Source organism: Medicago truncatula, chromosome 8 (assembly GCF_003473485.1).
Source record: "Medicago truncatula cultivar Jemalong A17 chromosome 8, MtrunA17r5.0-ANR, whole genome shotgun sequence".
NCBI lineage: Eukaryota > Viridiplantae > Streptophyta > Magnoliopsida > Fabales > Fabaceae > Medicago > Medicago truncatula.
Genome location: NC_053049.1, coordinates 41,492,290 through 41,506,655, shown reverse-complemented (window position 1 = coordinate 41,506,655; position 14,366 = coordinate 41,492,290). Strand labels below are relative to the sequence as shown.

The 14,366-nt window shown below is 35.2% G+C and overlaps 2 protein-coding genes across 2 annotated transcripts; both read left to right on the top strand.

Moving 5' to 3' along the window:
- Nucleotides 1-1,220: 1,220 nt before the first annotated feature.
- Nucleotides 1,221-2,430, top strand: LOC25501849 (60S acidic ribosomal protein P3). Its single transcript, XM_013591285.3, has 2 exons — nucleotides 1,221-1,500; nucleotides 2,049-2,430. The coding sequence occupies exons 1-2, from the start codon at nucleotides 1,303-1,305 to the stop codon at nucleotides 2,208-2,210; spliced, it is 360 nt and encodes a 119-aa protein (XP_013446739.1). The 5' UTR covers nucleotides 1,221-1,302; the 3' UTR covers nucleotides 2,211-2,430.
- Nucleotides 2,431-5,039: 2,609 nt separating this feature from the next.
- Nucleotides 5,040-12,604, top strand: LOC25501848 (eukaryotic translation initiation factor 4B2). The gene is made up of 3 exons (XM_013591284.3): nucleotides 5,040-6,391; nucleotides 11,607-12,038; nucleotides 12,260-12,604. Exons 1-3 carry the CDS (start codon nucleotides 5,259-5,261, stop codon nucleotides 12,282-12,284), a joined length of 1,590 nt encoding a protein of 529 aa, XP_013446738.1. The 5' UTR covers nucleotides 5,040-5,258; the 3' UTR covers nucleotides 12,285-12,604.
- Nucleotides 12,605-14,366: the final 1,762 nt, after the last annotated feature.

Genomic DNA, 14,366 nt, shown 5'->3' with positions numbered 1-14,366 from the left:
GCCGTCGCAAAGAAAATTGCATCGCTGTAGATTCCATTCATAACCTCTTAGTTGATTGTGTCCCACTTGGTCTAATTTGTTTAGGTATAAATCTGTTTTTACTTTAAATTAATCTAATGATTATGAATGGTATCATATACATTGATGTTACCAAAAGATTCGTTTATGAGGATGACAATGAGATTGTGGTTCCGATTATTGAAAACTTTGAAACATGTTTCTCTCTTCAAATTCAAATTTTAATTCCATTATTACATGTTTCTCTATAAGAAAATTTTGATTTGAGTATTCAATTTCTGAAAAGTTATGTCGGATGAATTTTGCGTGGGGTGAACTCATATGACAAAGGGATGAAATTGATATTTCAAATGATTTGTAGGGGTAAAAGATTAAATGTAGGGGTATATGGTATGATGTCCAACATGTTATCCAACCCGATCAAATCTAATTGGTTTGGGTTGGATAAAAAGCCCCCATTTTTATGTCAAACCTGAACCGAGCCAATCTGAAATGAACGGGTTGGTTCGGATTGGGTCAACAGGTCATTAAACATACTTTCTTAAAAAAATAAAACTTCAAAATTAAATATAATAAAATGACATTCTATTTCATGAAAATTATGAGATTCAAATTAATTTTAGTATTTAAAATGCTAACACTTGAATTTACTTGAAACATTTTAAGATTACTATATAAAAGTCTTAAACTATATTATAAAAACTAAAAAATTTAACAATTATTTAAATGGGTTGGGTCGCGGGTTTGCAATCATAAACCTGTTACCCGAACCAATCCGATAATCACGAATTTTAATGCGTTGGTTTATTTTGGACCCAAATTTGAACGGATCAGGCAAAAGTTATCGGGTCACCCTAACCCGTGAACATCCTGTCGATTAAAATGTAAATAAAGTCTAACAAAAAATTATTCTACCCAAAAATTAAACTCAAATTTTCATGAATAATTCGTTCTTTGGTAAATAATCACTTGAACTCGATGTTGGGTCATACATACACATACTATTTTATTTCCCTAATATATATATATATATAGTATATACTATTTTATAGTGAGAAATAAAATGTGACAATATTTTCTATTTTGAAAAAAATAAAACAAATAACTTTCCTCGTTAAAAAACAATGTTACACCATAATGGACAAAATGGACTTTTCGCATTAACACAGAATTAGGGTTCCACAAACCCATACATAAACCATTCGTTCAACAAATTGCCGTCACTCCTCTCTGCGCAACTTCAACATCCAATTAGGGTTTTCACTTTCACCAGAGAGCATCACCATGGGTGTCTTCACATTCGTCCTCAACAAAACCGGCGCCGAATGGACCGCAAAGCAATACTCAGGCGACATCGAAGCCTCCGCTGAATCTACCTTCGAGATCCAACGGAAACTTGTTCAAGCTGCTCTCGCTGTTGATTCCAACGGTGGTGTTCAGTCCTCTTACTCTCCCATCTCTCCTTCCTCTGGTGTCTTCCAGGTACACCGCTGATCTTCACTTTGGCTTTTGATTTGAGATGAAAATCTAGGGTTTTTGTTTTTGTATTAGAATTTGTTTGCAGTGTGATGTGATTAATTTGGTTTAGTTCTTGTTTTGTCATTTTTTATGGATTAATTCGATGGATCTTAGAAATTTGCTAGTTTATGTTGTTGTCATTTGTGAGATTCTGCTTAGAAATCAATGATTTGATTTATGTGTTAAGGTTTTTCAATCAAACGGTTTTAAGAATATATGTTGAATTGTAAAGCTTGATAATGTTGATAATTCTGCTCAACATAAAATTGATTTGAGTGGTTGCTCATGTGTAAAATAGTTTCACACATTCGGTGCACATAAATTAATATATAAATTATAATTCAGCTCGTTTTATTTGTTTGTCAATTCGTATGTTGCTTAGCAGTGTATGATAGTTATTGGTGTTGGTTACTCCATGTTATTGGTGTTGGTTATATGATAGTTCTTGGGTTTAACCCCTGGATGGATCATTGATCATGTTACTCATTGTCTTTGTTGGTTATTTTGTTTAGGTGGTTGTAGGTGGTGCAGTTTTTGTTGGAGGTGGTGCTGCAGCTGCTGCTCCCGCAGGAGGTGCTGCACCAGCTGATGATGCCCCTGCTGCCGCAAAGAAAGAAGAAAAGGTCGAGGAAGAGGAGGAAGATGATGATATGGGATTCTCACTCTTTGATTAGAGTTTTCTAGTTTTGTTTTTTCAGTTTTGATGGAAAAGGGATTTAGTATTCAGACTTATGAATTGTATTTGTGTATTGGTTTGCACTTGTTATTCATACAATTCCTCAGATATAGTTTTGTGCTGCAATTCTGTATTCCGTTTTTACTAATGCAACTTTTTTAAAGAATTTCTTGTTTGTATTAGATTTCATAATAAAAACTTTTTGTTGATGTCGTCAATGCTTAAACCGCTTCTACAAATTTCTCCTTTATTCAGAATGCCGAAAATATATTCGGCATACATGTGGTGTAAATTTTGCCTACACTGTGCACCACCAAAAGGATGCAGTAATGCCCTCATCCTCTCTGGCTTCCACAACCTAAGCCCCAACTAAAGATATGGGCATAAACCACCCTAACCCAAAACCATTTAGGCGAGGTTATGGCTTGGCCTTTCTGTTACCTGCTTCTTTTAAGTTTTTTCTTAATTGTTTTGTTTGTTGTGTCTTATTGTGTGAGTTGTTTATATGATGAACGTAGCAAGAGTGACTGTGAGTTGTTTATATGAGGAAATGTACCAAGACTATAAAAAGAGGCTCAGATAGAAGATTTGTGGTTGCATAAATCAAAGGTAGAAGACTTGTGGTTGCTCCACAAAACCGAAAGCTAGACCAAGTCAAACCTAGTCTGATTTTAGACCCAACTCCTAGAGATAAAATAATGGCAAAAAGATTTGGAATAAATCTCGAGGCAACACCAACACTCACCCAAACCACCTAAAACTTGATACCACACCCTCGAAGAGAAATCACAAGTGACAAACATACGGTTAGAAGACTCTATTGTCACCTCTCTCAAAACACACATGACGCATCACTAAGATCAACAATAACTCAATGCCTGAAAATATTTTGATGGGTAGAACCGTATCGTGAAGCAACTCCAGGTGAAAACCTTTGAGGGTGCCTAACTTTTCCAAACTTTTGCTAAAAGTTGGACCTTCTCTTATGGACGAGTTCCCTCTACATAAAGAGCTGAGTAGGCTAAATAAATTGTTTAAACCTCACTTAAGTCATGCTTCCACGATAAAAAATACTCCTCATGTTGCCAAAGCGTAATGCCCACCAAAACCGAGACCAAGTTGTCATCAAACTCCTACTCCCAAACAAACAAACAAACTTCTACTCCAACTTAAGTTCTACCCCAGCTCATCCTCTACCCAATTTCCCATATTCCTAACCAAAAAACTGGAAAAGGGTGCGAAAAACAGACTCTCAAGGAAACCTCACCCATCCACGAAACACTCTAAAAGAATATAGAAAACCCATTACATATCACCCTAGTCACTCCCTTTGAGAGCCAACCACCAACAAGATTTGGACGAAACCAAAGCAGCAAGATCCATTTCCACCAAGAAGAAACTGACCGGAACCCCCACCACCACAGACACAGACGAACATATGGTTCTCATACCAAGCATTAAGAATATCCCTTCATAAACCCGAGCCTCTATAAACAATCCTTCCACACCACTTATCGAGTAGTGCAAGGTTCACCAAGCGCTGATCCCTCATCCCCCGAACCACCTCTACTCTTTGCGTTGAAGACCTCCAACCACATAACCCAAGCAATTTTGATCGGCTTTTGTATTTTAATTTCTAAACTCTCTACATGTGGAATTTTGTCCAAGACTTGAGTGTCTCATATTATTGGTTAACTTAAGCCTGTGGAACGGAAATGCTTAAAATATATATTTTATCTATTGAATGTAGTTCTTTTCTTTTCTTTTTGTTATTCAAGAACCTCAATAATACTTTGTTTAAAATAAGGGACTTATCAAGGTTAAACGTGCGGCTAAAACATCTAAAGTATTTGTTTTTCAGCAGATTTTAGTTCAAATTCTTTGAAGATAATAATTTAAGACTAAATTCATCCAACCACTACTTTTGTGAAAAATATTTTTTAAAACAAATTAAATGCTTTTAGAAATTTCCATCGGTTGGTTACAGAATAAAAAAATGCTTCAAGCGAAAAGTTGTTTTTGAGTAGCTGCTTCATATTTTTTTATGCATTGAAAATCACAATAATCAATTATATGTATAACTTTATTCCTTAAAAAATGTATAACTTTTTAAATATTAATAATTAAGGTTAAACTTTTATACCTTTCAAAAACAAGTTAAATCTTTTTTTAATAATCTAAAAACAATAATTAATTGAAGAGAAATACTAACAAATGTTTTAAAGATACTTGATAAGATGTTTAAAATATACATTTTTTCTCAGGCAACTTTTTTTTTCTTCTAACAAATACCCTAAAAATAACTTTTTTACATGAAAGTTATAATTTTTTTTTCCATTTTTAAATCCTTAACAAGTATCATTACAACACAGAAGAACACTTATTAACAAACCCTTAATCAAAAAGTGCAAAATATATCTGTACCCTAACTTTACATAATAAATTCTAAATTTAAAAAATTGACACTATAATTGGCTAAAGTTTACACATTTTTAACAAAATTACTAAATGGAAACAAGAATGAAAACAAAAGGTGGGTAACTAGCATTGATTAATTAATTAAGGGTTTTAATTAAGCATTTAATTAATGGTGACAACTAGGGTACCTATGGAAGAATGGTGGGTAATTTACCTTAATCAATACACATTAGTCACATAAGCACATTTTTAAGTAGTATCCATGAACTATCTTGACCCCACCAACAAATTGCTCATTTTCATTGGTTGGTGGGTAAATTACCCACCATTCTTCAAAGGTAATCTAGAAAAAACCTTAATTAATTAGTTTTGGGTAGTTTCTTTCCCACATGCATGGAAAGAAACCGTGCCGCGCGTGACCAATCGATCCTCTCTTTAATCTCATTCCTTTTCATTTCCTCTCCATTCGCATTTCCTTTCGCATTCTAGCCTCTCCCCTTCCTTTCTTTATCTTTTGCATGTTCTCGGAGCTCCGGCTCCATTAACGGAGCCCCGGCTCAACAACAACATTTTTCAAACACAAGAAAAACCGATCTCTAATCTTTTCAATTTTTTTGAGATCTCGAAAATGTCGAAACCCTGGGGCAATATCGGAGCTTGGGCGGCCGATTCGGAGGCAGCCGAAGCCGAGGAACGCGAAGCGGCAGCTAAGTCAGCGGCCGCTCCGTCAGACAACTTCCCTAGTCTCAAGGAAGCCGTGACTACCAAACCGAAGAAGAATAAGAAGATGTCGCTTTCTGAATTCACACGTGGAGGTTACTCCTCCGGTGGTGGCGCCGCTGATATCCCTCGTTTGACACCGGAGGAGATGCTTCGTCTTCCTACCGGTCCTAAGGAACGTTCTGCTGAGGAAATGCAGTTTAACCGTCTTGGCGGCGGTTTCTCTTCCTATGGCGGTGGTCGTGGTAGGGATCGCGAGGGAGCCTCTGGTGATGGCTCTTGGGGCGCTGGAAGAAGATCTTATGGTGGATTTGATGATGAACGTAGAGCGCCGAGTTCTAGGGTTTCGGAATTTGAACCGTCGAGGGCTGATGAGGTGGATAATTGGGCGTCGGTGAAGAAGTCGCTTCCGTCGTTTGATTCCGGTCGTCAGAATCAGAATCAGAATCGATATGGTGGCAGTGGTGGTGGTGGTGGTGGTTTTGGTGGTGGTGAATCTAAGGCGGATGGAGTGGATAATTGGGCGGTTGGTAAGAAACCTCTTCCTGTTAGATCTTATGGCGGTTCTCGTGATTCTGGAATGGAACCAGATCGCTGGTCTAGAGGTTCTGCTGTGGAACCAGATCGTTGGGCTAGAGGAGCGCCGCGGCGTGATTCGGAGCAACAGCAGCGTCCGAGGTTGGTTTTGGATCCAAGGAAAGGTGATAGTTCTGTCAATGAATCTCCGGTGGTGAAGACGAATAAGCCTAATCCATTTGGTGCGGCGAGGCCTAGGGAGGAAGTGTTGGCGGAGAAAGGATATGATTGGAAGAAGCTGGATTCTGAGATTGAGGCGAAAAAGACGAGTAGGCCTACAAGTTCACATTCCAGCAGGCCTTCAAGTGCTCAATCCAATCGCTCCGAGGGTCAAGATGGTGCGCTGAAACCGAGGCCAAAGGTGAATCCTTTTGGAGATGCCAAACCTAGGGAGGTTTTGCTCAGCGAGCGTGGTAAGGATTGGCGGAAGATGGATCTTGAATTGGAGCATCGCGCCGTTGATAGGTTAATTCTGATCTTATGCTTTTCTTTTTTTTTTCTTTCTTATTTGTTCTTTCATTTAAATCAAAACTATTTAAGTTCCTTTTATGGTGTGTTCAATTAATTAGAGTCATGGGAGTATTAATTGTATAGGTGAATCAGATGGGCGAAACTTATCACATTGTATACATTTTGTTAATGTCTTAACTTTATAGCAGGAGTAATAGATGAGTTTGAGTATCGTTATCGGTGATGGTTTCTTATTCTATCAGGGACACGTGTATTGGAAGATTAAGCTCTTTGACATGTTTTTGTTATTAGCTAAGTAAATGATTCCTCCGAGGGTTAATTGGGGATGTGAAATAGTGGTTAGCAAAACATAAGGAAGGTTTTTGTTTAATTGATTACTATAATTAAGAGGTTTCCAGTTATTGAGCTATTAAGCACTAGTTGGATATGGAATCAGATGCTTCGTCTTTTTGCAATGCTCATTAACTCTTTCGTCTTTTTGCAATGCTCATTAAGTGTTATGTATGTTGGATATGGAAGTCAGGCGCTTTTTCAGTTATTTTGGAGATGGGTTGGTTATTTTAGCCAATTATTTTTCAGTCTTTTTCACTTCATATGGTTTTCTGTGCAATGCTTGGTAGATAGGTTGGTGACTGGATGGAATTATTTGGTTGATGATTCTTTCTTGTCACCCTAAATTTTACATAGCCGAGGTTGGAATTTGTCATAGGAATATAGGATAGTTGTGGCACTGGAAGTACAAGCAAAGGGTTTCATATGTTTCAAGTACATACATAATACTTTTAAGAGTGACTGAGATTTTTGTTTCATAGTACTTGTGACCTAGTTTGTCTTTCAACTCTTTATGGTTTTACTATGAGAACTGGCTACATCAAAAAGCTTCAATGCTCAGTACTGTCTTAGTTTGTTAGTAGGTTATATATTAAGGTTAAAATTCTAAAATTTAAAATCTTAGCACAATACCCTGTGCATATAGGTGGGTTCAGTGTTGTCAAATATCTGCCATGGCGGATATAGGTATCCGATTTTTGGAAAACCGTTATGCCCAATTTGTGAAGGATGACGGTGCCATGGCGCCGTTGTTGGATATGGCAGCTGGTATTTTGGATTTTGGCTCTGTGCCATGGTCCGCCATCGATAACATTGGATTTTTGGCGGCGCCATTTGAAAATTTCAAGGGTTGTACACAAGGTTGATAATTCTAGATTCAAAACATTTTTTCAGAGTGGAAAATGCTGAATTCAATTGCTAATTATCAATACTATGTTGATAAATCATACATGATATACATCAGTGCTTTTTTTAATCAAAACTTGGATGAATTCAATTGAGCATAAAGTTTTCAAATAATGAGATTCGAGAGAATACAAATGTTTTCATTTTGTTCAAAATTAATCAGCATAACGTACATGGCAACAGATCCCTATTTTAGAATGGTTACAATGAAAGGGTATATATAATTCACACTGTTGAAAGGTATTAAATTGATTCTTTTTTACATCCAAGTGTTAATAATATAAATGTCTTATACCATTTAAATCATAGATCAAACTCCAAGAAGGCTAGAAAGAGGTAAACCATGGAGTACTTATTGAAATCAAATATGAAGATAAAAAAAAGGTGGATAAGTTGTGGTTCATTATGAACGAAATTTATCATATTTAGATAATTTAGTTATAGATAGGGAAAATAACCAAATACACAGATATGTTTGAGTTGAAGAGGCAAGGGAATGAAAGCAAGGGGTAGCGAGGCATGACTAGGGAGAAGACTAATCATTGCAATTTATAAATCTGGTAATAGAACAATTTTTATACGAAGTATTTTAAAATATATTATTGATTTGTTTGAAGGTAATTTCATGGCATTCACGATGGAATTGAATTCGTAAGTATGTTATACAACTAGGGGTTTTGTGGGAGAGTCCTAGATTACTTTGCAGCCATTCTTTTTTTGGGGAGTTAGCATGTCATGGTTTCCACGCCGTTTAGCGGCGACTAATCTCCGTCTCCGAACCTTAGGGCACACAAAATGGGTTCTCTCCTCCCAACCAAATTTTATTGTAACTTCAAAAGGGTTTCTATAAATGAAGTGATATTTGATATAAAATTTTCATTGGAACAAATATATCTGATCAATTTAGATTTCTTTCATCAACTGAATGGTCAAGCTAGTTAGTCAAAGAAGCATGTGAAATGCCTCCTTTTTGCTCTAAACTAGTAGACCAACTTTGTAAGGTAGAATATACCTACTTTTTGTATGTAGTGGATTATTCTTAGAGCATGAAAATATGAGGACAATTTTCATTTCAAGTTCAGCAGGGGTGATGAAAAGGGAACCAATAATAATTATATTATGGTGATGTATGAAACTATTTATTGTTATTGTGGTTATATTTTATGATAGAAATAAAGTCTTATAGTAGGATTATAGATGGATTACGAATCTCCTAGAAGATTTCTCGTGTACTAGTTAAGTGTTATCATGCCCATAAAAGGATTGATGTTTTAAAAAAATTCAGCTCATATTTTCAGTTGTTGAAATATTTTGTATTCGTATGATGCCTGAGGGCAATATACTTCAACAACCATGTGTGCAACCCATACTCATGTTACTGTTGAGTCAACACAATGAAGTAGTGTTTCAATATCTTAGTGCAGGTTTATCTCTCACCTTTTATTCCCTCTGTTTCTGCTATTCAAGGATTTCCTCTTTTAGAGAATATGTTAGGTAAGCCAAATGGAATGGGTTCTGTTAGTTAAGTGCTTAGCGATATGTTAGAATTCCAATTCTAATAGAATTCGGAAGACATAAGGCCATAAAAAGATCGGTAGAGGAGACTTATGCTATTCTGCTTGGTTGACAATTGGTTTTGGAGTGTTCTCAGTGAAACTTCTATTCATTCTTCATGACCTGGATTTATCTTTGGATTTATCCTTGGTTGACCTTGATTTATATTTGGTCTGGTGTGAAGGATAATTTCTGGACAAGTATCTATCAAAATCCTTGATCATCAGCTACAATGATACTCCTTGTCTATGCATTTTTATCTTGTCAGCAGGGATTCTCTGACGATTGAAATAGTTGATAGGGAAGACCTGTTGATTTTCATTTTCTGAAAGAATTGACATGAACAAAAAAAATTGGTTTTGTTAAGTCTTAATATTTTGGACTTTGGTGTATACTAGCAGTACCAGTACTTGTCCTAATTATTTGGTAGGAATATATGTCGTAGATTAGTTATTGTACCAAATTAGTTATGTCGGATACCGAGTTTTCAAAAAAAAAAAAAAAACCATTTTTTCAGATTATTACTTGTATTACGTTCTTCCTCTCTTTTCCTTTATAACTCTTATCCTATGATTCCAACATCGAGATAGAGCTGTCATCCACCTTCAGCAGGATCTATTGTTTTTGCTGTACCAGACTATAGATTTATGCTTATTGCCCTTTCCTTTCCTTTTTAGAAGCCTGTAATATTGTTTGTTGTGACCTGGGGTCACTTTCAAAACTCAGGGCAGCATCTCCCTTTGGCTGGTGTACTGCTATTGGTGACCCTGGGATTGTTCTTGAGGATTGCAATCTAGTTTTGGCCAGGAAGTATGGGAAGCTGAAAGACATCCAGTAGTGGCTTGCTAGCTCTTTTGTTTGTGTGTGCTCTCTTAATTATCATGCACTATATTTTGGGAATTACGTTTCAGCCTTAAGGTTTCAACTCAAGTGGCCTGAGTTCAATATGGTTGGCTGTATTTGGAAGTGGAGTCTGGGGAGTTGACAAAGAAAGGTAGCAGTTGGACACAGATCTAACTAGTTTTATTCCAACCTCTTTTTAAATCTGCTTATGATTCAGTTCCTTTCACCTTCTCTATTCAGTTTTGACTTTGTTTTGGTTCTGTGGTTAAGCTTTTGCTCGACTTGTTTGGCTCTGTCCTGAGATGCTATTTGATGCTTTGCAGTAGTTTGTGGGGGATTTTCCACAGAGATTAGAATTTGCTATTTTTAGCTGCCAAAGGATTTGAGATTGATGATTTTGGTACAGATCTATTTGGGATTAGAAATAAGTTTGGAGGTCAAGGGGACTCCAAAGGAGAAAATTCAAAGGTTTCTAGCAACTATCCAAACAGAACAGGGTGTATGTTTTGATATTTAGGAGAAATACTAGTAGCCTTAAATACTTTGGTTGAGTTGGGTTATTTGTAATCCCTAGAGGGTGTAACAGCCAAATAGAGGCCAATTACTTTGTACTCCATAGCTGCTGTTATAGTTGCGTACTTGAAGGTCCTGTAGGTGCTTCATGAAACCCCATTGTGTTCCGTTTTTGAGTACCAGGCAATAGCGGCTGTTGCAGACGCTAAAGTGAAGATCATGTAAAAAGAACCGGATATGCCCTCAACTTAGTTTCACTTCCTCTGTTTATTATTATTATTATTATTGTTGTTGTTATTATTATTATTATTATTTATTTTTTTGGTCATTTCACTATTAAACTAATTTGCACCATATTGGGATTGCATATTGGTAACGATGAACTTTGATTATTAGTTATGAATAGCTTTAATTTTGTGTATTATTTTAGTTTTGTGCTTTTATGTGTATGATAGCATGGCATACATTTCTAGTATTGTTTCCCTTACCGTCAATGTAATGCCCATACTGCCACCTGTTATAGCGTTGTGGGGGGTAGGCTATGCTCTGCTATCCACTATTGACTACATAGATTTGTATGATGTTTGTGGGGTTTGCTATTTGTAACTAGCTTAATTTTGAAGGGAAATACTACATTATTAGCGTTTTAGTGTTAATTGCTTTGGGCTTGTTGTGGTAGTACTTTTTACCTAATTTCTAGTATAACAAATAGGAGTGCTAGATTGTACTATTCAACTCTCATTCAAATTTTGTATATCGTCAGTTATCAGTCTTCCTTTTAATTTTTAAGACCTATAAGCCCAACAGGTAGATTGCTAATAGTTTTTCAAGTGTTTTAAAAATAGTTTCGTTCATGATTCTATATCATTCACTCCCAATATTTTGGCTTTGATCAACCTCTTGCTATATAAATGTGATCTGGTTCTTGTTTATATTCATTTTACTTGGCTGTGCACAGCATTGCAGCATAATTTGGGTTAATCAATTAGGTTTTACTTAATTTGTAAGTTATTGATCTTTCAAATATATTTGTTACCTTGTTGACTTTGAAGTTACTTTTCAGGCCCGAGACCATAGAGGAAAAATTATTAAAAGAAGAAATTGATAATTTGAAGAAGCAACTTGAGAATGAGTCTACAGTTAATTCAAATGAGGAATCTGCAGATGGTTCTGGTGGAGACCAAACTGGTACACATGCAATGCTACTAGAGAAAGAAAGGGAGCTGGAACTACTTATCCGTGATTTAGATGATAAAGTTCGTTTTGGGCAGAAAGCTGTTGAAAGGCCTGGTTCGTCAGCAGGGAAGACTGCTGGTTTTTCTGATAGGCCACCATCTCGGTCTGGCTCATTTGAGGATTCAAGAAGTGTGGATTTTACGGACCGACCTCGATCCCGTGGCACAGGTGATACGTCGATGCGCCCTACTGATGACAGAAGACAATTTCAAGGTAGCAAGGATAGGGGGTGGTTTTCGGACAGCAGAGACTTGAATAGGTGAGAATTCACTGTTACATTGTTGTCTCTTTTTCTGTGTATTCTTGACTTGCCACTTATGGTAAACTCTGCCTATTTTGGCTTTGATCTGTTGCTCAAACTGTAGCTGTGGCAACTGGGGTTGGGAAATGGGTTCAATGTTCAAACACACACACAAACATAGCCCCTTTTCATTTTGGCCCGATAATTGTTTGTTAATGCTGATATTTGCTGTTTTGCAGGTCAAATTCCAAAAATAGATGGTGAACACCAGTTTTTTGTGGATTAAGAGTTATCTTCAACTTTTGATGACCAGAGCCTAATACTATTTATTACTCGTATTTTCTAATCGTTTTGTTCAATTTACTCCAGGAATTGGAGCAACAATCATTGAGTACTGGCACTAAAACTTTTGCCTAATCTGTTATTGCGTCTCAAAACGTTGTAAATTTGATTTTTCCCCTTCTGGTAATTCTTTGGGTGTCTGGATGAAGGCAGAAAGCCTGTAATTTTATTAGGACAAAACTTAATTGAAGATTATGGAACTTGGTAGTTAATGTTATATTGTTTTGATATTATAAATATTATCCCCCTGTTTTGTTTTGCATCTGCTCAAATCGGCCTTGAACATTTGCAGTCTCGAGCTGCTTTCCTCTTCCTTTTACTCCCTATAATAAGTGTAAATTGAGTGAGTATAATGTTTTTGAAGTAGTGTACACGATAATTATTAGAGGGCAAAATTAACAATAAAGAAAATTAATCCTGCATTAGAAAGAATTAATCCAGGGATGTGATATTTATTTTAGGGTTAAATATGTTTTTATATCTATAAATAGACTAATTTTTTGTTTTAGTCCTTCTAAAATTTTCCTTCAATATTCCGTCCCTACAAAATTTTCAATCACTATTTTTGGTCTATATTTTTAAGTTAATTTTTGAATTTATTAATGAAATTTTGCAGAAATGTGTAGAAATATTGTAAAACTCTCCCAAAAAAAAAGTAGATTTTTTTAACAAAACAGAATTTTTAACCTCCAACCAAAAATATAAAAATTTATATTTAATTCATGTTTTGTTAAAAAATTCTAATATTATTTTGGGAGAGATTCATATAATATTGTAAATTTTTCTGCAAAATTATATTCAAAAATATAATTCTACATGAGTTTACTTTAAATGAAGGAACAAAAGTGAAGATGAAAAACTTTTGAGCAACTAAAAGTTGAAGATATTTTTGCAGGGACTAAAATGAAAAATTGACATATTTTTAGGAAAAAAAAAACATATTTAATCTTTTATTTTATAACAATTTTTACAGGAACTAAAACTAAAAGTTGACATATTTATAGGGACAAAAAATATATTTAACCCTTTATTTTATAACAAACATGTTTGCACCTTCGAGAAGACATATTTAATCCTTTATTTTATAACAAACATGTTTGCACCTTCGAGAAGGCAGAGGTCACATCACATACTTTTTTGATGCGGTTCAACTAGTGTGCTGCAGTATCCTTCACTTTCCAATGGTTTCTAAAATGGAATGTGGTTTGGTTCATCATGTTGCATCTTTTATTAGCCTCTTTGTTTTTGCGATGGAGGGTCTTCAAAATACTTTCCAATGGTTTCTAAAATGGAATGCGGCTAAGTTCATCATGTTGCATCTTTTATTAGTCTCTTTGTTTTTGCGATGGAGGGTCTTCAAAATCACCACTTGAGAGTTATGAGTTGTTATGACCGAAATGCATTGGAAAGGATTTGTAAAGTCATTTTTGATTTTGTATGTAATTTGAGATTCTTCATATTTTTTGACATTTTATTTAATAAAGAGGATTTATAAAGTTTTGTTGCATTTCAACTATGTATTAAGGGACCGTTTTGATTAGCTTATTTTAGAGCTTATATAAAACAGTTTATGTAAATAAATAAGTTTTTATGTATTATTTATAATTTTTTAAGGTAGTTTATGAAAAAACAGTTCATGAAGATACAATTTTCGTTAGTAAGAACTTATAAATTAAAATATAAACTTATTTATTTACATAAGCTATTTTTCATAAGCTCAAAATAAGCCCAAACCAAACGGGGCCTAAATCCCCTTAAAAAAAAAAACTACGTATTAAATCATCATTTAGTAAAAACAAATATCAAATTAAAATTATCCAATTTTTTAGGTTTTAATTGTCAGATATATTTCTTAGATGATGAATTTATGGAGATTCGACGAAATCGATAAAGTGATTCCTCTCCCAGCTTCAATGATATGGTGTAAATCAGATTGTTTGTAATCAATCAATCAATAATCATACACGAGATTTATTAGTACGGTAGTGCTATGCTAGCTCACGA

Excerpts from the sequence above, each read along its gene's own strand:
- LOC25501848 (XM_013591284.3), top strand. The coding sequence starts at position 5,259 with ATGTCGAAACCCTGGGGCAATATCGGAGCTTGGGCGGCCGATTCGGAG. Across the intron at positions 6,392-11,606 it reads GAGCATCGCGCCGTTGATAG|GCCCGAGACCATAGAGGAAA; the intron begins GTTAATTCTGAT and ends GTTACTTTTCAG. Across the intron at positions 12,039-12,259 it reads GACAGCAGAGACTTGAATAG|GTCAAATTCCAAAAATAGAT; the intron begins GTGAGAATTCAC and ends GCTGTTTTGCAG.
- LOC25501849 (XM_013591285.3), top strand. The coding sequence starts at position 1,303 with ATGGGTGTCTTCACATTCGTCCTCAACAAAACCGGCGCCGAATGGACC. Across the intron at positions 1,501-2,048 it reads CTTCCTCTGGTGTCTTCCAG|GTGGTTGTAGGTGGTGCAGT; the intron begins GTACACCGCTGA and ends TATTTTGTTTAG.